The sequence below is a fragment of the Acomys minous genome (genome assembly GCF_964271855.1).
Source record: "Acomys minous genome assembly, chromosome: 13".
In the NCBI taxonomy this organism is placed as follows: domain Eukaryota; kingdom Metazoa; phylum Chordata; class Mammalia; order Rodentia; family Muridae; genus Acomys; species Acomys minous.
This window is the reverse complement of record NC_140495.1, coordinates 18,384,985-18,407,746: the sequence shown is the minus strand read 5'-3', so window position 1 is coordinate 18,407,746 and position 22,762 is coordinate 18,384,985. Positions and strand designations below refer to the sequence as shown.

General features: G+C 42.2%; 1 protein-coding gene across 5 annotated transcripts in view; it reads left to right on the top strand.

Annotated features, from left to right (window-relative positions):
• The window catches only part of CPNE4 (copine 4), a 448,796-nt gene that overhangs the window by 108,059 nt on the left and 317,975 nt on the right, over positions 1-22,762 (top strand). For all 5 annotated transcript variants that reach the window (XM_084754390.1, XM_084754394.1, XM_084754392.1 and 2 more), the window contains one exon: positions 21,337-21,517. In XM_084754390.1, the coding sequence (XP_084610516.1) occupies positions 21,337-21,517 (181 nt within the window). The remainder of the gene's footprint in view (positions 1-21,336; positions 21,518-22,762) is intronic.

Genomic DNA, 22,762 nt, shown 5'->3' with positions numbered 1-22,762 from the left:
GATTTCACATGCATATTTTTTCCTTTGCAGTGTTATAGCTGGTTTCTAAGTCTCTCGCTGTCTGTTTTAATGAGAATGCGGCAGACGGTGGAGCAGGCAAAATTTATCTGTTGTAAATATTTGTTCTCCCGTCATTTTCCCCACCAGCCTGTTAGCACCATGAAGGTGGCGGCCCTGTCTTTTTCATCTTTGTGTCTCTCAGCGCTCAGCATGGTTCTCAGCAAGCATACTTGAAGTGTTCAATAAATATTTTATGAATGAATGGATGAGCTCTAACATCCTAAGACTTCCAGCATTGACAGTCGCACACGGAACCAGCATCAAACCTGGATGTGACGTCTGAGAAAAAGGAAGGGTAACATCACAGACGAAATCCTGAATGGTTGCGGTTTTAAAACGTGACTGAGTGGCACCTACCTCCTCTACTTTTTGGCCTGAGACTGAACATTTTTCATAGATTTTTCTGAGACCCCCTTCTGTTCTCATTTGTAGAGTAGAACTATCAACAGTTTACTACTGTAACTCTGAGAATTAGATGTGATGGTACCACAAGGATGGGCATGCAAGCATCCTGGAACAGTACAGTTTTGATGGCACTGTTGTCTGTTGTCATATTCATGTGGAGACCATGGGATTTCATGTACGTTCTTGAAAGTTCTCTTCCTGTTTGGTGAAGATTAGAAAAACCACAGAATTTTCAGCTACCCCACCATGGCGTTGGCTAAAGTTTCTTCCTTCTATGCTGTTTCACACTAAATCATGTTTGAGTACACGGATTTAATTCAGCCAACACTTGCTGTTGCTCTCACAGGCTCCCAACATTTCTCCATTCTAACAGGGAATCTTTTTCCTTGCCTGTTAATCCCTGCTAAATCCCTCCAGCCACTGCACACTTCTCACATTGCTCTAAGGCGTTGTATCTCACCAGGTCGACACTCCTGTACCGAGGAAGTCATGTGTTCCTGTGTGCGCGCTGATAAGCACCTCCCCCTCTCTTCATCTTTTGTGACTTTCCTCTTCTCTGACATTGATCTTGTTTTCTTGAGACTGATGCTGGTCTCCAACAAGTCCTTCTTTTGAACCCTCTTTTCCTTCCACTCCAGAACCATGTGCTCTTCACACACAATTTATGCATAAACCCCAGTCTCTGTTTGCATCCATAAATGCTCTAGGAAGTCCATTTGACATGGGCTTGCTGTCCTGCCATTTGAACGCATGTGTGTGTGTGTGTGTGTGTGTGTGTGTGTGTGTATGTGTGTGTGTGTGCGCGCGCTGATGTACTTAGTCATATGATTGAGTTTGGAGGTCAAAATTTTACATAGAGAATTCTTCTTCAATCACTTCTCCACCTTACTTTTTGAGGCAGGGTCTCTCACTGAATCTAAAGCTCATTACAGCAAACTCACGAGAGCCACCTGTCTCTATTTCACAGGGCTAGGGTTTTCTGTGTGTTTCCTGGCTTTATTTTATTTTATTTTATTTCATGATGTTGGAAATCCAAATGAGGTCCTTGTGTTTGCAGAACAAGCCCTTTGCCCACCAGCTAGACCCATTTTGAAACTCTTGACAGAAACATCACTGTTCACTGGAGATTAAGGTCCGAGGAGACTCATTTCAATATTGTTTCTAGTTCTTTCTGCATGAGCTGCCCCATCTGTGTTCCAATCACTGTTAACTAGATGGGGTTTTCCCTTGGAGCTATTTCCATGCAGCTCTTTAGGCAGTCGAGGATAGACAAGGAGTGGGCAAGAACCAAGCTTTGACCGTGTCTTTTAGAACTTCTGAATCCGATATACACAAAATAATGGAACAATAGTGTCTCTTGGTGAGTCTTGCTTACACAAAGGGGGAGAAAAGCAATCAACAGTGCTAAGCACTGTACATATTGATATGGTAGCCATTGCATACAGGTGGCAACTTAAATTTAAGATGATATAAATTAAGAAGCAATTTCCTCAAGTCCAGTAGTGGTGGAATACACCTTTAGTTCAAGCACTTGGGAGGCAGATCTCTGAGTTTGAGGCCAGCCTGGTCTACAGAGCAAGCTCCAGGACAGCCAAGGCTACACACAAAGCCTGTCTCCAAAAACCAAAAGAAAAAAGAAAGAAAGAAAGGAAGGAAGGAAGGAAGGAGGAAGGAAAGAAAGAAAGAAAGAAAGAAAGAAAGAAAGAAAAGAAAAGAATCTGTTTCCTCAGCTGTGCTAGTTGCCTTCTGGCCACCTGTAGCTGCTGGTCCCTGCACTGATCTGCACAGGCACAGATTATCACCATACACATTTTTTTTTTAGTTGGCTACCACCAACCCAGAGACTGTGCCCTGTTTACTTAAAAGGCATCTCTTTCTGTATTAAAAAAATCTACCCAATTTCGTCTTTCCCTAAACACTCCATGCTGTCCTCTGCCTACAAAGCAAAAGCTCATTAATGCTAGGGTATAATTAAAAGCAGACAAAGCAGGTCCTAAACAAAAAAGTGTAGGGACTGAACAAGACCCGGAAGTCGCAGTTTTTCAAGGAAATTGGCTTCTGGCCTCATCTGCTATCTGTAACATCTCTTGTTGAATACAAAAATAATCTTGCTCTTTTTTTTCCCTTCCTTCCTCATATCTGAGACTAGATGCCTCAAATCCATTTTTTGAACCCCCCAGCTTCCTGTTAACATGACATTTGTAGAAAGACCCAGCATATGATTATATTAAAAAGGGAAAGGAACAGAACAACAACAAAAAAAAGGGCTGTGGTTTGATCTTCCTACTGGTCAAATAGAGTTGCCTGAGAAACAGGCGGAAATGATTTTTAAAGCCACAAGAATGAAACATTACTGGAACTTGCTCTTTCCCTCTCACTCTGGAGCTAGAGTTGCCTTTGACATAATATGAAAGGAGAGCCCTGCGGCAGCGAGGGACACCCATTCATATTAGTTCCCTCGGTGTTTAGTTGAAATTTTACTTTTAAAAGTTTCTGTCAGCCTTTATAATTATCTGGTTAAATTTATGCATGCAGTTAGCTCTCCGAAGAATGTCTGATATTTAAGAGCTACAAAATTAATATGAATGGGATGCAATGGACATAATTGCTTTCTAGAAAAAAATCCCATCTGCGTGGCTCATTGCTAGAGCCAAAATTATGAGCCCAAGGTTTCCCGGGAGCACCAACACGTCAGATTCCCTCTGCGCATTCTCCCAAGAATGCTGGTTAGCTGGATACGGAATATGCATTTCTCTTTGCTCTCTGGTGCTTCCCACTAGAAAGTTCAGGAAACACCTGGAAAAAAAACCCCAAACAAACTAATCTTCCCAACACAGATCGCAGATCATGTGGGCATAGTACATTCCAGGAGGAAAAAGCATACGTGCATATTGTCAATTTGGAATGCCCACAACAATTTTCTTTTTCTTTTTCTTTTTTTTTAAATTTCTTTAACCTTTTAATATGTAATTCTACTTTTCTTTCCTGAAGATACATTCATCATAGGAAAATTTTACTCATACAGAACTTTGTTTATAATTCTATTATACTGGTGTTTTCTTTTTCTTTTTCTTTTTCTTTTTTCTCCTTTATTAATTTATTCTTGTTACATCTCAATGGTTATCCCATCCCTTGTATCCTCCCATTCTTCCCTCCCTCCCATTTTCCCCTTATTCCCCTCCCCTATGGCCCACAACAATCTTCATACTGTCAATTTGTGGAGACATGCTGTTTGTTACTTATCATCATGCTATTTATTATTGTCACATCCTTCTGTGAGTCACATGGCTTGTGCTTCGCTGGTTCTTGGGTATTGCAGCTTCTCCACCTACCATTTATCAAGTGCTTAGAGTTTGGGATAATGGCAGCAGGAACACTAGGTTCTCAGACCCCTCAGGTTGTTGGGGCCATGCTGCAAGGGAAGCTGGGTGTTCACTTGAGCTGCTTTGAGACTAAATGAATAGAAGAAAAGTGACTTAAAAATTTAAATTTACTTTTACGTGCATAGGTGTTTTTGGCTGCATGCAAATCTGTTACTGTGCACATTCAGTGCCAGCAGAGGCTGGAAGTGGACATTGGATCCTCTGGAATTGGAGTTACATGAATTTGTTGGCTGCCCCCATGCTTGCTGGGACTCAAACCCAGATCCTCTACAAGAGCAGCCAGCGAATGCTCTTAACCTCTGATACATCTCACCAGCATCATCAGGACCATTAGAGCACAATGTCAGTGATGCATGTGCCACGCCTTAAGGATTTGTCAATATGTGAACAGCGCCGGAAGCTGCCTTTTATGACCTAGAAAGAAGTTCTTAATGAAATGGTTAATTGTTTCGTATAAAATAACAAAAACAAAACAAGGGTCTCAGGGTCTCCTAGGCACGAGTGTAATTCTTGGCTCTGGCAGGTGCCAGCTTTGGTGATGGACTGGAAGTGAACCAGCCATCTTGGGCCTTGTTTTTCATATCTGTGAGATAGGTGACAACATCTATCTCATAGACTGTCAATGACGAAATGAGATAATACACATACAGCTTATTAAATTGTAATTCTATTCCTTCTCAAGTCTCTGATGGGGTTGAAGACCAGATAACTTAGTTTTACAATTAAGTTTAGTTGTTTAGGGGTTAAGATGTCGTTAGGTCTAGATAGATGCTTTAAGTTGAGATATTATTTACATTCAGAATTTTAGACGCACCAAGGTAGGAGAGATGTTTGCTTCAAGGCTGCCAGATACAAAACACGAAGAGTGTAACATTTATATAATTCCTGATTGTTTTGTGATACTCCTTGCTGTAGGTAGTTTATTGTACATATGTGTAATAATATAAATGTATATGAAAAAATAAAATATTATTATTCATTATCAGCATAGTATATTGATCATTTATTATGTATATAGTTAATAGTAATGGCTGGCTAGAAAAGCAAGATTTTTTTTTCTGTGAGATATTTTATCATGTATTTCAACTGTAGAAAACATTGGGTTTTATCGTGATGTTTTCACACATACTCATAGTGTCCCCTGGTTTATCTCCCTTATCATCCTCTCATTCCCCAAGCCTCCCTCTTCTTTCTTTTTCAGTTGTCTCCGTTCTATTTTACTCCTGTGCCTGGATTCCACCTATGAGAGAAAACACCATAGTTTTCTTCCAGACTCTTTCTAAGACTGGTTTATTTTATTCTGATCAATCCTAGTTGGTTTTGTGTGTGTGTGTGTGTGTGTGTGTGTGTGTGTGTGTGTGTGTGTGTGTGTGCCTGAATAATACTCAACTGTGTGTAGAAACCACGTCTTCTTCTTCTATCTCTTGATAAGCATCTAGGTTGGTTCCATAGTTTGACTGTGGGGAGTAGTTGCAGTAAACATGGATGTGTGGATATCTTGATGGTCTCCTGACTGTGTACCAATGGTAATAGCTGGGTCATCTTGTCATTTTTTTTTATCTGTCTCTCCTCTCTGTCTCTCTCTGTCTCTGTCTCTCTGTCTCTCTCCATCTCCCTCTCTTTTCTTTCCTTTCTTTCATTCTTTTATCCATTCTTTCTAACTTTCTTTTGTTCCTCCAGAACCTTCATATTGATTCCCATAGTGGGGTTGTATTGATTTATGTTCACACCAACAATGTAAAAAGCCTTCTTTCCCCACGTTCCCATCCAAGGTAGCCATTTTGACTGTGATGGACCAGAATACTCAGATATTTCTGATGTGTATTTCCATGATGGCTCAATGTGTCGAACATTTCCCCCTGTATATGTATTGGCTGTTTGTTCTTCTTCATTTGAGGAGTATTTATTCAATTGACTCTGCATTTGTTAAGTGGGTTGCTTGTTTCTGTGCACCATATGCATGCCTAGTTCTGACAGAGGCCAGATGAGGATGTTGCATCTCCTGGAACTGGGGTAGCAGATGCTTGTGAGCTGCCATGTGCCTGCTGGGAATTGAACCTGGGTCTTCTAGGAGAGCAGCCAGTGCTTTTAACCCTGACCTCCAGCCTCAGATTATTTATTTTGACATTTTAAAAAAGGGTTTTGCATATCTAAAATATGAATAGCCTGTAAGATATTGTGTTTTCCCCAATCTGGAGGATTGTCTTTAACGGCTAGTTGTTTCCTTTTCACACAGATGATTCTCCTTTGATGTGACCCCATCTTTCAGCTCCTGCTGTTACTTGCTATGCTCTGGAGTTCTGTTCGGGAAGTCATTGCCCCATCTGGATTCCAAAGTGTTTTCCTCTAGTCATCCTCTTCACATACTTTTGGTTTGTTTTTTTGAGTTGATTTCTGTGTAAGGTAAAACTAAGGGTGTCACTGCAGTCTTCTGGGTGTTGCTATCTACTGTTCTCAGCACCGTCTGTCAAAAGAGGCTCGGCTTTTTCCAACATACACGTTTGGTATTTGTGTCAAGAATTAAATGTTTGTAGTTTCTTGGATTTATTCCTTGGTTCCCCAGTACTTCCCCTTTCTCTGTATCTCTACTTTGTTTGTTTTGTTTTGTTTTGTTTTTAAGACAGGGTTTCTCTGTGTAGCCTTGGCTGTCCTAGACTTGCTTTGTAGACCAGGCTGGCCTCGAACTCACAGCGATCTGCCTGCCTCTGCCTCCCAAGTGCTGGGATTAAAGGTGTGCGCCACACTCAGAGCTTTGTGTGTCTACTTTTAAAATGACAATTTCACTATAGTTGGACTTGGCGATGATAACAGTTCTAGCTTCATTCCTCTTGTTCAGAATTGCTTTGACTATTTGGGATCTTTCAGGCTTCCATATAAATTTTAGGACTTGTGTTGTGAGAAATGTCCTTGGTGTTTTGATGGGGACTGGATTGATGCTGTGTATCACTTTGGCAGTACAGCCATGTTAACCTAACCGTGCTGACTTTGCAATCTGTGAACACAGAAAGTCCTTCCAAGAGCTGGAGGATCCTGCAGTTTCTTTCCTTAGTGTTTTATTTTCATCATGCAGATACTTTGCGACCTTGGGCAGGTTTGTTCCTTGGCGTTTGATCCTTTCACAAGCCTTTATGCATGTGATTTGCTTCTTGGTTTCCTTCTCAGTGGGTTCACTGTTGGTAAATAGAGAAACTATTGTTGTTTGTTTTTTTGTTTTGTTTTGTTTTAATTTTTATGTTTAGTTTCTATCCTGCTACTTTGCCAAAAATATTTATCAAATCTAAAGCTCTCATGAAGTCTTTGGGGATTTTAACTGTAGCATCATGTCATATAGATATTCAAATAGAAATAACTCGACTTCTTCTTTGTCTGTACCCCTTTTGTTTCTGTTTCATGTCTTAGTGCCCTGGCTAAAACTTCAAGCTCTCTAAAGAATAAATGTGAGCAGAATAAACATCCTTTATCTTTGCTGATTTTACAGGGAATTTCTCCTGTAAAATTTTCCCCAATGAGTTTAATATTGACTATGAGTCTAGCATCTATAATTTTACTGCATTGAGACATTTTTTTAAATAACTAGTTTCCTTTGGAATTTTATCAGGAAATGATGTTGATTTGTGTCAAAAGCTGTTTTTTTGGGGGGTCTATTAGACAATTGTGCAATTTTTGGTCTTTATTCTATTTACATATCATCTTTTTTTATTTCTATATTTCAGACCACACTTACAGCCATGTAATGAAACTAATTTGATGATAGTGTACCTATATTTCTTTGTGGCGTGTCCTTATATAGTCTTGGTATCAGAGTAATGCTGATTTCATAGACCAAGCACTGAAGTGTTTCTTGACTTTTCTTTTTAATGGACTTGTTTGAGGAACACTAGTTTTAGCTAGTCTCTGAGCATTTGATAATGTTCATCAGTGAACTGGTTAGATTCTTGGATCTTCTTTTAGGAAAACATTTTATTCTTACTTACTTGCTGCATGTTACCCATCTGTAGGTTCAATTTTCTTAACAAATATATTTTATTACAAACTTATTAAATGAGAGTACCTCACTTATAACCTGACTATCCTAAATAATAGAAGAGGATTAAAGAATAAAATAACAAAACCTTAAGGATATCAGTTCCGAGGAATAACTCTCCTGGCGTAATCAGCGGGATTTCTTCTGCTGGAACCTGGAGTAACCAGAACCCGGAACCTCAGTCTGAGCCTGGAGCCTCGAAGCCTTCCCTTGAGCGGTTCTCTCTAGGAGCATCCCGAAGTGGAGTGATGAACAGCCAACACTATCCCCCGTCACCAAAGGCCTCACCTTCAGTTTTGGGCCCATTTATATATCTCCTCCCAGAGTCTGTTCATGGATCTTTTCAGCTGGCAATAATCAAGCTCCGCACGAGGTGGCTTGTGTTCTAATGGATTAACACCACCTGTTCTCTTACAAGACCATTCCCCATCCCACACTTGGGATCATAACAAAAACAGGTTTATCTCTCCTTCACCCATCTCTTTAATTCAATAGACTGTGTATGTCTAGAAACTTATTTATTTGTTGTAGGGTGCAAGTTTTCAAACTAATTCCTAATTATCCTCTGTATTTTAGAGTGTCTGTTGTCATATATTCCCCTTGTCACCTCCCCCTCTATGACTTTGGGTCTTCTCTGTCCTTTGATTATTTCTCCTTGTAAATCTTGCTAATTATTTCAAAGAACCAGCTGTTTCATAGATCCATTGTGTTGTCTTTTATGTCTATTAATTTCTTCCCTTTTATAATTTTTTATTTGTATTTTTATTTTTTATAATACCTTGAGTAGCACTCATTGTTTTTCCAGTCTCTTATTTTTAAATGTTTTATAAGATTTATTTATGTTTATTTTATGTACGTGAGCTTTTTTCTTGCCTGCATGTTTGTTTGTGCATCGTGGGTGTATTTTTCCTTCAATGTTGGCTTAGTTCAAGAATTCCTTTAGTTTATCCTTATCTTTGAAGATTTTTACTTTCTCTTCAATTTTAAAGGATAGTTTTGCTGGATATAGTAATTTGAACCTTAACATTTTACTGATGGAAGCCCCATGTTTTTAGCCTGTGTCTTATAGGCAAATTGGTCTTTCATAATCCAGAGGTCTTCACAGGCTATGTTTTATTTTCCTTATTAATGCATGAATTTTCTAACTTATCAACATTGTCTTCAGTCCTCAGAATTCTCTTTGGTTATATCTGTTCAGGAATGTTTTCTATTCATTTAAAAAAAAATCCTGAGTTTTTCATCCCCATATTTCCATTGAACTCTTTTTGTTCAAAGTCTTTATCTTCTTATTGATCTATCTATTCATATCCTGAGTTGGCCTTATTAATTTCTTCGGTCATTTTTCTGTGTGTTCTTAGAACTTGTTGATTTTTTTAAAAAAATTATTACTTGAATTCTTTCTGCAACTTTTCATCACTTCTAAGCTGTGGCATGAGCTGCTGGGGAATTATGACTTTGAGAGGAGTCACACGTGTTGACTTGTTTTTCACATTTGCTGTGGTTCTATGGCAAGATTTGCATATCTGTTGGGTTCAATGTCGACTATGTTTTTGTGAGAGTGGTTATTTAGGGAACAGCCTTCTCTTGACAGTGTGTCCTAGGATATTAAATTCTTCTGAAGTGTCAACTCATCTCCAGTTGGATGTTGCTGAGTGTTGTTGTTTTTTCTTCTTTGTTGGTGATCAGTGTTTTTTGAAATACTGAATATCATGATGTGAGGACCAGTTGGTGTCACAGGCTGGGGTGCCCTTCTTAGATCAAGCAGATGTGTTGTGAACAGTTGGGTATATGAGGTCCACCCTTTGTGATTTCTCCTCTAGCTAAAACAATATATAGTCTGAAAGGATTATTTAAAAGCTACTTAAAGCATTTATTCTTACCAACAGGAATGATGGGGGCAGAAGGCGTATAAAATTTAAAAAGAGTCTTAAAAGATGGTAACTAAAGAAAGAAATAGGGATACAAAACAAAAAATCCAGACTGCTAGAAACTAACATGGGAGAAAGCTGAAAAGTGAAGGCCATGATTTAAAGAGGTGGGGCTGGGAATGTGGCTCTGTGAGAAAGAATACCGTCTTTCCAAGAATGAGGACTAGAGGACCTGAGTTCAAATCCCTAACACTCAACACTGGGGCCAGAGACAGGAGGATCCCAGCAGTTCACTGGGCAGCAAGTGAAGCTAACCAGGTAAGCTTCTGGTCCAGGGAGAGACCCTGTCTTAAGGCATCCACGTGGAGAATAATAAGCTAAGACAACTGATCTTTTTCCCTGGCCTCCACATGCATGCACACAGGATCACCCCCCATGCACTCATGTGAGTGTCCTCCCAGCTATACCACACACATCAAAACATGATAAAAGAGTTTGACTATTAAAATAAAGAGTAAAAGTAATATATGTACATGCAATAATATATGTTTATGTACATATATATTTATTATAAGAGGAAGCACACATTCTCTCTCTCTCTCTCTCTCTCTCTCTCTCTCTCTCTCACACACACACACACACACACACATACACACACACACACACACACACACACACACACACACACACACACCAGCCGGAAAAAGTTGTCTACACTAGCGTGGTCACTTGGGTAGGAGTAGATATTCACAATTTCTGCCATTTTCTCCTTTTCCTTTGTCCTTTTTGAGCTATGGCAAGAGCTCAGAAAAAATAAAGACTAGTGTGTATTTGTCTCTTGCTTTTTATTGTCACATGCGCAGTGTCACATTCCCACATGTTCAGTGGGAATGGCTGATTGAACAGCTTTGTTTCTTTCCCTCGTGCATGGAGCCAACATTGCCCTGGCTTGGGTTTCCTCTGGACAGATTAGCTCATCACACTCCCAGGGACCGATTGGCTCCAGGAGATAGAAGGATGCATGAAGTTAATAGAAGAAACACAGAGAGGAGGGGGTAGGTGACATGACATTCAAGGACACCAAATAAGTCAAGAGAATTTGGGGACAGTATGTGGTTTAAGTCCCCACTTCTTCTTTGAAGCATCTTAAACAGCTAGCCCCCTGAGAGGCCACAGAACAGAGTAGTTGAAGACTCAGACTCTGGCCCTGAACAGTTTCTGGGCATATGTCTATTTGATCTTATTGCTTTGTGGCCAGATAGCTGAGTTTAGGGTTTATCCTTTTCAAGGTGCGTTTTCTTTCCTGGAAACTGGGCCTCCTACCCAGAAACCACCGCAGCATTATCCTGACGATCTGATGACTTAATTGCTGAATGCTCGGCAAATATGGAAGGGTTTGATAAATGTTACATGGGTTTAGTGGTGTGATTAAAATCAACAGCAATCCTATTAAATATTCAAATAATCCCTGTGGCCCAGGTACTCTGCTGAGAACTCTATGTGAATTCATTCATTAAATTCTGAAGACTACAAAGTGGAATTATTATTACTTTCATCTAAAAGATGGTAAATCGGAGGCCCAGCTTCAAGCAAATTGCTCAGGGTCATACAACCAGTGAACTATTGAGCAAGGATTCAAGCATTCATCCTCTGATGTTAGAGCCATGCTCACACGTGGGCCAGCGTAGACCTCTTGTGTGCGGGTTGTTTCTGAAGAGAGGCAGCCTTTGAGGCAGTTTGCTTTGCTTTGTTATGGAGATGCATAGTTTGGAGAGCGGGAAGAGAGAAAATGGAGAGGGGCGATGGGAGACAAGAGAGTGGAGACAAAGTAGTGGTGGCGGAGGTAGGATAGAAACAGAGGCACGTTTGTGTGTGTGTGTGTGTGCGTGTGCGTGTGCGTGTGCGTGTGCGTGTGTGTGTGTGTATCTGTTTCTGTCTCTCGGTCTCTCTCTGTCTCTCTGTCTCTGTCTTTGTCTTTGTCTCTGTCTCTGTCTCTGTCTCTGTCTCTCTCTCTCTCTCTCTCTGTATGTATATCTCTGTTTCTGTCTCTCTCTGTCTGTCTCTTTGTCTCTGTGTCTGTCTGTCTTCTCTCTGTCTCTCTCTGTCTCTGTTTGTCTCTGTGTCTGTCTATCTTCTCTCTGTCTCTCTCTCTGTCTCTGTCTCTCTCTGTCTGTCTGTCTCTCTTTGTCTCTGAGTCTGTCTGTCTGTCTGTCTGTCTGTCTCTCTCTGTCTCTCTGTCTCTGCCCCTCTCTCTCTCTCTCTCTCTCTCTCTCTCTCTCTCTCTATGTATAGGCGTGTGTGTGTGTATGTATGTATATCTCTGTTTCTGTCTCTGTCTGTCTCTCTGTCTCTGTGTCTGTCTTCTCTCTGTCTCTCTCTGTCTGTCTCTGTCTGTCTGTCTGTCTGTCTGTCTGTCTCTCTCTCTCTGTGTCTCTCTGTCTCTGTCTCTCTCTGTCTCTGTCTCTCTCTGTCTCTGTCTCTGTCTGTCTCTGTCTGTCTCTCTGTGTCTCTGTGTCTCTGTCTCTGTCTCTGTCTCTGTCTCTCTCTCTCTCTCTCTCTCTGTGTGTGTGTGTGTGTGTGTGTGTGTGTGTGTGTGTGTGTGTAGTCTAGATGTTGACAGTGCCTTCCTCATTCACTCTCTTCCTTACTTTTTTGAGACAAGGCCTCTCAATGAACCTGGAGTTTGATGATACCACACAACCAGAAAACTCTTAAGTATCATTTTGCATCCAAGTCCCTAGCACTGGTACTGGAATTACGAGTGTTTGTCACCATGCCGGGCTTTTCTACATGGGTTTTAGGGGATCAAACTGAGGAGGTCATGCTTAAGGTCACTGTGCTTGCATGATAAGCACTTAGCTTCCTGAGTCATTGCCCAGACTCTATAATTAAATTAATTATATATTTCTTGTGTGTTTGTTTGTTTGTGTGTGTGTGTGTATATACATGTGTGCATCAGTATGAGTGTGCATAAACATGAGTGTGAAGACTATGGAATTTGAAATTTGGTTTTCTCCTTCTGTCATGTGGGGCTGTGGACCAAACTCCAATCAGTAGTCATGGAGACAAGCTCCTTTACCCACTTGTTAGGTCTAAGTTAGGCCTAAGGAGCATCGTTAAGGATGAAACTTAGGACAGATGGACTGCTTCGCCTCATTCACACCAACACCCCCTACAGTTTCCTACAAAATGCTTGCTACTTACAGTTGAGAGTAGATGTGTTACTGACTCGGCTGATCTCTGGGTGGCTGCATAGATGCTCACAGCCTCCATTGCCATCCAACATAGCTCCAGGTTCCTAGAAATTCTTGAATTAAGATCAGAAGGTTGCGTGGTGGAGACATCCAGCACTCCTGCCTTCCTTGGATTTGCTGAGATATTTAAAAGGCTGGATAGTGCCCTGGCAAGCAGAACAGTGATTATGCACTTTATTCATAATGGTCTTGGGACAAGCTCTACTCAATTGGTTCCCCTGCGAACTCCAGCTGATTTCCTTCCCTCTTGAGCTCTCCATTGTCTTGAGGTTGTTTGCAACTCATGCAGAAACTAATTAAGTTCAGGATCAGTGTGTCCTGTAAGAGTGTGGATATGCTGAGGAGGTAGTTTTTATACCTTAAATTATCGGAGTGAAAGGACAATTATAATTTATTTCTAAAATTGGCCAAAAGACAGCTTCCATCAAAATAATTCTCAGCAGACATTAGTCTCTCTGTAAAACCAGGGTGTCGTATGAAAGGCAACAAAGAGGATTTAAATAGGCCATGGAAAATGTATTGATAATCTGGCCATATTAATCCTGGTCTCTAACAGAGTGTGAAATTACTTGTTTATTCCACTTATCCGGGGCCATGAGGGAAGCTGATCGCTCATTGACAGAGCTACACTTTGTGATCACCTTTCAGCAGTGAGCTTCTGCTGGGCCAAGGCCAAACAATCTGACTCCCCAGCCTATGTCCCATCTGCAGAGTCAAGGTCAAGGTTGTTGCTCCCTGTGAGCCTCCTTGGGTACTGATATACTCATATAGTCCATGTAGGCTTTCATTTGAGCATGGGCAGAGAGATAAGCCAGAGACTCTGAGCAGAACTGCAAAAAACATGTGGGAACTTTGTCATTAATATCTCCCCCCTCCCCCCCACATTTCTACCTTGTACCCAATATCCCAGGAAGAAGGTGAGGTTGAACACCCTCAGGGATGCTGTAACGTATAAAAATAGTCCTTGACTCCAAAACCATTTGTGTGCTCACTGTGTATACATACATATATGTGCATGCAAACACCCTAGAGTGCCTCAGTAATCTGCTCATATTAGTCATCTCTTACTGCATAACAATATTACCAGAAACAGAGAGCAATGATCATAGACCTGAGATAACAGCCCTAGGCAGTCTGTAAAGGGAGCTGACACAATTCTCTCCAGTGAGGTTTATCAGAGTGGGAGAGCTTCAAGGCCGTGACTAAGGAGGATCTCCATTAAGAGACAGTAAGACAGGGATAGGGGGACTGAGAAAGCCGCCACACATGGGATAACTGAGGTGGCCAGAGTAGCCTTAAGCGGTCTCTCTGAGGAGTCTTGTATCAATCTCTAGAAAGAAGGAAAGGTCTGACTATGTGTAACCTTTCATGGTAGTATGAAATTTCACATCATGTGATTTAGTTCATCAGAGCATGCATGACAGGGGGCATGAAGGAGTTAGGTACCATAAATTGAGAGCTGTCAAGTCACAGCACAGAATGCTTTTTAACTGTGTCCCAGAGAGAGCTGTAAGGTGGCATGACCTGTTTCAGGTTATGAAATCAGGCCTAAAGGCTCAGGCCCTCACTGTCTGTGGCCTAGGCCCATGGTCACAAGGTAGTTATATTCACTGTTTCAGGATCTTGTGAGATTGTAACCTGGGTATGTACCAGGATTACTGTGTCATCTGACATTTGATTGGAAATGATATGCTTCCATACTCACATGGTTGCTGGCAAAATTTCACATCCTTGAGCCTAAGGGACTCAGTTTCCTATTAATAGCTGAAGGCTACTTTGGATTCTTTGCCTTCTTAATATGGCCACTTCATCAAAGCCAGCAAGGGAGAGAAGCTCTTACTTTACCAAGATGGTGTCACTGATGCAGCAAAATCATTAAGCAGACATTCTGTTACCTTGTCGTATTTTAAAGGCAAAGATCAAGCCACAGGTCCTACCCACACTCCAGGAGAAAAGGTGATGAATACAAGAAGACGAGGAAGAGAGTGCTCTAGCTTTTACCATAATGATGAAAACAGGAAGTAGAAATTAGTCAGATAGGCCAGGGACCCCAACACAGCAGTTCTGAGAGCATCCTTGTTTGAGGCCAAGAATTCCAAGAGACAGTTCTGGTTCTTGTGTCTTTTTTGTCTCCTAAATGGGCACCTCCACCCAAAGGCTATATGTGATTGTGATTGACCTCGATAGAAGGCATCCAAGAGCTTTGTTGGGCCAACTGGTTAGCCAGATCATCCTCTCTATGCCTCAAGCCAGATTCTGCCATAAGTCCTTTAAAAAGTTTCTAGACCAGAAGCTAGTGAGTGTTCTTTTTCTCCCTGCTCCTTCCCTCCTTTCTTCTCTGTGATTACAAAGAACTTCTCTAAAACTCTGGAATGGGAGAGATGGCTCACCAGTTAAGAATTGTCACTGCTCCTGTAGAGGACATTAGCTAGATTCCCAGCAGCTACATAAGGTGACTGACAGCTGCCTGTAATTCTAGCCCCATGGAATCTGACATTCCTCTGACTTCCGCAGGCACAGGCGTATATGTATATACATATAATAATAATAATAATAATAATAATAATAATAATAATAATAATAATAAATCAAACATTTAAACTCACCCTCTGTGGTCCATGAATTTCATGCTTTATATTTGCAACAAAAGAATTTGAAAGCTTGAGTGATTGTTTGGGTGACCTTCAAGTTTCTGGGACCCCAGCTTCCCACGAATGATTCTGTAGTGCTCAAAAGTACCTCAATATTTCTGTGCCAATATCACACCTGGTCTACTGCTGTAATGTAGTCTCTTCTAAGAAGGAAATGGAACCACCTCTGTTGATTCAAGAACTTCTATTGCAAAGAACTTTTATAATGATGTATCCAGAGTCAAGGGAAGCAAAAGACAGGCTTTTCAGAGACCAACCTGTGGTGAAATAAACTCTGTGAACACTCTGCTTGGATTCCTTTATCCAGTTACTGTGCCTAGCCCCTGGTGTGGTAAGTGTTACTTCTAGTGGCTCACAACTGCCCTTCTCCTGGAGGAGGATTAGCCTCTCTCATCTCTGATCAGGTTACCAGGTATCCATGCATTCCTGGTTTCTCCTGTGTGTCTGTGATGCCCACCTTAGGACTGGTAAGAAACCATTACTAAGCCATGAGTCTATAAGAGCAAGGGGAGGAACTACAGTGAGAGCAAAGGGCTTGGAGAGCTGTCTGATGGGATTGTGTTCCTCGGGCCCAGGCAGGAGCTGAAAAGAAACATGTGTGTGCTCTCTCCTCATCTTCTCAGTGAGGTTTCTCTTTAGCCAAACATGGCAGAACACTTGCCAGCAGTCAGCATTAGCAAGCAGGGAAGGTCATCCTTTTAAGACCCTGAGCAGAAGCAAAGGGAATCAAATGGAGAAAAAAAAGAAAGAAAGAAAGAAAGAAAGCAAAAGGAAACGAGAATGATGGAAAACGACCAGCACAATGATGTTTCTCTCCTCCAGCACAGCGCTCATACTGGTACCCGGCTGATATTCAGAGTATTTACTCTGCCACCCTTGCCAGCTCCACATCATCTAGAGCTGTTCTGTTGCTTAAAAGTGTGATCCATGAAGCTCTGGATGAAATATTAATAAAAAAAATTCTGACCATGTACAAACAGGTTGGTTATTGATTTATAAACTGTTAAGTTTACTATTGTTGGGTCTGGCATTGGAGCTCAGTTGATAAAAGTGTTTTCCTAGCCTTCATGAAGCCCTCGGTTGACTCCAAGCACTGCATAAACCAAGCATAATGGGGCGGGCTGATAAGCCTCGCACTTTGGTGGAGGCAGAAGAATAAGTAAGGTGTTCAAGGAGTTTGAGACAAGACTGGACTGCCTGAGACCCTCCTTAAGTAAATTAACTAATACATTTAATTAATTATTAGGTTGATTTACTCTTGTTATATAACATTTTAGTGTTTGGCATACCCTTCATTTATGATATACTACGTTGTATTACAGACTTTTTCTGGGGAAATACAGCACACACATCTCTTCCTAGATCCCCATCTACAGACCAAAGTCCAGGTTGGTAGATCAGTGAGTTTTATTGGGCTTACTCACAAGAGTATGGATGATGGCTCACTTACAGGAACAGAAATTATGCAAAGACAGATGCATCACCAAAGACCAGCCCAGCATGAGTGACAGCTCACAAAAGTTGGGAACCTGAAGCACACTGCACAACCTGCAGGTACCTCAGTGGGTTGAGTGTCCTTTCCAGGTAGCTCAGTTGGTTGCTCCGAGCCTCTTCCAGGCAGGCGGACTGGTGTTTTCTTCTAGGCAGTTTGGCTGCTCTCTGCTTCTTCCTAGCCTCTCGGCTAGCCTCTCGGCTGGTCACTGCTTCTTTTAAGAGGCTAGGCTTGTCTGAGAATCTTTGCAGCTTATCGTGTTTGAGAGTGGCTTGCAGCAGTGTTTTCTATTAATATATTCCTGGGAAGGAGGGGCCTAGTGAATCTCATCAGTTTCAGGGACTTCCTGGAGTTATTTTGGGTTGTTTCTTTCCTCTCTGAATGAACTTTCCTGGAGGATGGAATGTATCAGTCTAAAAGAGAAGTGCTACACAATAACCATTACTTATCTTGGAATAAAAACCCTGATAATTTTCAGTTATTTGGGACAATTTTTTGCCACATATGACCATATTGCTACCATTAAAAAAAGCCAACGGGAACCTCGTATAGGAACAGGTGTGTGCCACCTCCTACAACCTATGTGGTTTCTTATCTGCATGACTGTATTACATCCAATCAGAGGCTTTCTTTGCATTTATGGAAGTGGGTAGTTGGAACTATTTGTTACCATGGGACAAGTACATGCGGAAAGGAATGCAGCGTAGTAATCTGCAAATGGAAAACGGAGGGAAGATGAGCCATCCGCGCTGTAGAACTCATGCAGGTCCTATCAGATCCCCCATGCACACGGGGCGCGTGACCATCTGTCATATGGTCCAAGAGATGACTTCTGTGGAAGATGTGGTTCCAAAGAGCCAGCTGCAGCTTTAGAAAGAACACCGTTTGCAGGATAAATGACCTGCCCTGAGAGGCTGAGAGTGCAGCTCCGCTAAATTAGAAGAGCCAACAGCATTGTTTTCTCGTTGCTTCTTGAACCTGTGAGCAATAATAGTTCATCTATGTGGCTTCCTTGGTGAACTGTTGAGTTGAGAAGTAGCTCTGAGCTGTTAGAGGGGGATATGTCCAGATGACGTGGGCTCCAAAGGCAAAAGGACTACAGGAGTGAGTTGAGCTTTGCTTTTAAAGTAGTAGGGGGAAATCTCAGAGATTCCAAGCTGGCAGTCGGAGAATGATTTTTGTCTTGCAAGAAGCCAGACAAGGAGAACATTAGCCAAGCCTCTGAGAGTGTTTACTATGTGCCTAAAGTTGTACAAACCTCTTCACACACGTTGTTTCATATATTCTTTACAGAACCTTTTCCTGCTGGGTGCTACTATCAGGCAGGTTGGGGGTCTTGTTCAATTTTTCCCAGTGAGTGGAGGAGCCAGGATTTAAGAAGTCTAACCTAGAACTGCTTTTCTCTTTGATAGACTCTCTCTTGCATTACACATCACCACTGAAACTGCCACTAGAGGAGTTAGAAGGATGGCCCCGGGCTTAAGAGGATTGGTAGCTGCTTCAGAGGACCTGAGTTGGGTTCTTAGAACCCACGTGGCAGTGCACAACTGTCCCTAACTATAATTCCAGGAGACCTAGAGCTTCTTTTGGTTTCCATGGGCGCTTACATACATGCAGGCAATAGACTCATACCCATAAAATAAACATAAATAAATCTTAAATTAAAAAAAAAACTGGCATTAGCGAAGATGCTCCACTCTTCAGGAAAAGCTTGGTTATTCTTTATGGGGGCTGCACATCTGGAAAAGGACATGTGTGTTCCTGTGAAGGGATAGTGGGGGTAGTTCTTAGGGAGAGGAGAGGCTGTGAGATTGGCAGAAGAACACTGCATTAGAAGGAACCCACGAGTGCATCGGGAGAATCAGGAGTTCAGGATGCGTCTGATCTATTAAACGCTGGCAATGTCCACTGCATATTCTCCAACCTGTCTATGCACACGCCACCTTCACGCTAGACGGTTCCCTCTTTTGCTTTGAGAGGATCTTCATGCACTCTAGGCGTGCTTTGGCTCTCCTGCTGCCAGTTGTTTTGAAGTTTGACAGGAACCCTGACTGTGGGGCTTGACCCAAGCTGAGGATGGTTGTCATGTTCACTGTGCCTGCCTTGTTAGGTTCGGATGTTTCTACACTGAAGGTTTTGTGTGTTGTTGGCCGGGAAAGAGAAAGCCGGCACTGAAGCTCCAGCCCTGCCATTAGAATAATTATGCAATGTGGGCAAGCAGCCAATCCTCTCTGGGATCGGCTTTTCTAATATATAAAAAACAAATGTCCCAAAGTCTTCGATAATAGTCAGTTGGTACAAGACAGAGTTGCTCTTATTCTTGAACTAATTTACCAACACGTTCAAAAAAAAGGGGGGGGGCATGGTAATTCCCCCCAATCACAAATACACCCTTAACTTGACATTTCAGAGATGGTGTTGGCACATATTTGCTGACTGTGTTGTAGTAAAATATTTCAGCCTTTGTTGGCCCTGCAGTCTCTATTTTGGCTGCTCTAGTTCAGCCACTGGAGTAAAAGTAGCCACAGATAACAAGAAAATAAATGTGTACATACTGCCTCTCACTCAAACTCTACTGGTGTGTGTTTGTGTGCCCTTGTCTTCTCTATACAAGTGATGTGTGTATGTGTGTGTGTCTGTGTCTATGTGCACCTTGTGTGTCTGTGTGTGTCTTTGTGTGTGTGTGCACACATGTGTTTAAGGCTGAGGTGTAATCAGCACCCAGTGAAAGAGGTGGTAGATTGTGTTCATTTGAACTATTAGGGCAACAGCAATAGGGGGAAACTAAATACTTACGGTAGAAGGGAAGGAGACAGGGAGGACCTGTCCCAACTTTGCCAGAGAATTTTACTGTAAGACGTCAACTCCACGTGAAGATCAGGAAGCCATTGCTGGTTTTCCTGATGAAACCAGATGCATGGAGCGTGCCGTGAGACTGAGTTCCCGAGAGTGTTGTCCAGCATCTTCATAGGCCTGCTGTGTTCAGAGGAGGCGAGTGCGGGTACCTTTAGCCTGAGCAATGCGTAGTGTTACTACTGTGGAAGACATCAAGTTGAACTGGACTGGAACCCACGGTTGACATCTCCAGAGGTTCAGATCAGGCTTTATGGGGTGTTTTGTTTGCTTCTGTTTTTGTCTCCTCATCCTCCCCCTTTTTTAAAATTAATTTATTCTTGTTACATCTCAATGGTTATCCCATCCCTTGTATCCTCCCATTCTTCCCTCCCTCCCATTTTCCCCTTATTCCCCTCTCCTATGACTGTTCCTGAGGGGGATTACCTCCCCCTGTATATGCTCATAGGGTATCAAGTCTCTTCTTGGTAACCTGCTGACCTTCCCCTGAGTGCCACCAGGTCTCCCCCTTGATTTTGGCTCCTGATGTGGCAACTGGGGGTCTAGAAGGGAAGAAGAGAGTAGTAGACTTAGATACTTGAGATAGAGAAATCCATGCTGGGGTTCCTCTTGGGTGCTGGCTTGCTAAGGGCATCATGGGAAAGTGAGCCAGAGTTTAGAGGTGAGTGGATCCCTTTCAGGCAAGCTAATGGACTTCTCTGATCTGTTACATAAAAGGAAGAGAGTTAGAGTCTTAGGAAATTATATATATATATATGGGCAGTGAGATGGTGCAGTGGATGAAGGGGCTTGCCATGCAAGCCTGGTGATCTGAGCTCTACACGGGCTACTCATGCTGCCTGGTAGATTTGCACTCATGCTTGCAGACACAAATAGCGTATACCAATAATAATTAAAAATAATAAATGAGATGTGATAAAAATTGATTAGCCAACAGATCAGTAAAAAAATAAAAATCACATAAACCTTAGACTTAATATAAACCTGGATTGCATTTTGTGGTCTGTTTCACCAGTTCATTAACTTTATTTCACAGATTAAAAATTTCACTATGCAAATGATACGAGGAAACAGTGTTTTTAGCCAAGTGGGCCAGCATCTGTTCGGGAAGCTTTATTTTGGTAGCATGGGGGACGGGGAGGGTTGTTTGTTCTCTGCATCACTGAAGCTGCTAGTCAGTTGGAAAGTGAAACAATAAAGACTTTCGACATTCGAATCTGTGTGCTGAATATTATTCCGATCTGTTGGGGAGCAGGGTGGGGTGGGGTGGGGGGCTTTCTCCTTTGAAAAGTATTGCAGTGACTGGCACATCGTTTTATTTTCCTTCTTTTTATTTCCTAACACAGAATGAAGAAGATGAGCAACATTTATGAGTCAGCTGCTAACACGCTGGGCATCTTCAACAGCCCTTGTTTGACCAAAGTCGAGCTGCGTGTGGCGTGCAAAGGCATCTCTGACAGAGATGCTCTGTCCAAGCCGGACCCTTGTGTCGTCCTCAAGATGCAGTCCCACGGGCAGTGGTTTGAGGTAGGCTTGCCTGCAAGCCAGACAGAAGCCTGGCTGAAGGATCCATCTAATTACAAACAAAACAAATCAAAACATTTCCTGTCTTGAGCTAGTTTATTCAAAAAGAGAGAGAGAAAGTTCCAGAAATATTTAAATAGAATCATGTTTCTATTTATCCCATGATGTTTTGATTCTGTGATATTCTGGCAATCTGTGAGTCTGGAATTTTCAGGATGTTTTTGATAATTACCGAGAGATGACTAGAATGTATGTACTCTGTCCTTTACCCAGTCATTGGCAAAATGTTAACAGGTCAGAAACAGACCTGCATCCAGCACCTAGGCTGGGGCTGGGGTGATAGGATGGGTGCTGCAAAACCTGGCTCCACAGGAGCCAAGGTAGAATTCAGGTTAGATTCATTAATAACCACCAGGCTCCTGGGCAGGACAGGAGGGAGGTTCTTGTTCTGAGGGGACACAGTTGGGGGGGTTGGAAGAGAAGTGACAGCTCATATGGAGTTAGTACAGGGTATAAGGTCTTTATAGACTGAAAGAGGACTTTAGGGTGACTGGTGAGCAAGCCACTCCTGTGAAATCCCCGGACCTTGCTCATGCTGTGCAGTCTGAGGACAAGCTCTGGACCTGGGAGCTAAGCTGGCGTCCAGGGACATTGGTCAGAATGAGCTAAGACTAGAGGCCAGTCCTCTGATGAAACTGTGAACAGAATGGTAGGACAGGAGCTGAGTTGGGTCACGTCACAGGTCTCTGAGGGACATCAAAGTTTTAGGGAGCACTTAGGATCACAGAGCCAGGTGGAATCATTCCAAGTCCTTCGGCTTTGTGGTTCTGTGTTGGTTGATGACTAGAGAAAGAGAAACCTGTGTGTAGAGATCCTGAGAGGATTTGGCAGTGAAGAGACATATCGGGGTAATGGACGTAAGAGGAAAAAGGAGGGAACTGTGGGCCTACATGTTCGTGGTGTTGGAAGGAAGCAAGCCGTGGAAAACTCAAGAGCCCCATGGATCCCTGGGTAATGGTGTGAATGCAATGGTATTGCTACGAATTAAACTTCAAAGAGTGGTAATTCCCACTTTGTCAAGAGAGGATTTGATGTTTATTTTATTTATTTGGGGGAAAGATTTCATCTTTTGGTTTGTTTGTTTGCCTCTTAAACTCTAGCTTATCACTGACCCAGGGAGGAATCCTGTAGGGCAAAGCATTGGTGGTCTCTACATCCCCTGGACCAGCTTGGTTAGAAGTTATACTG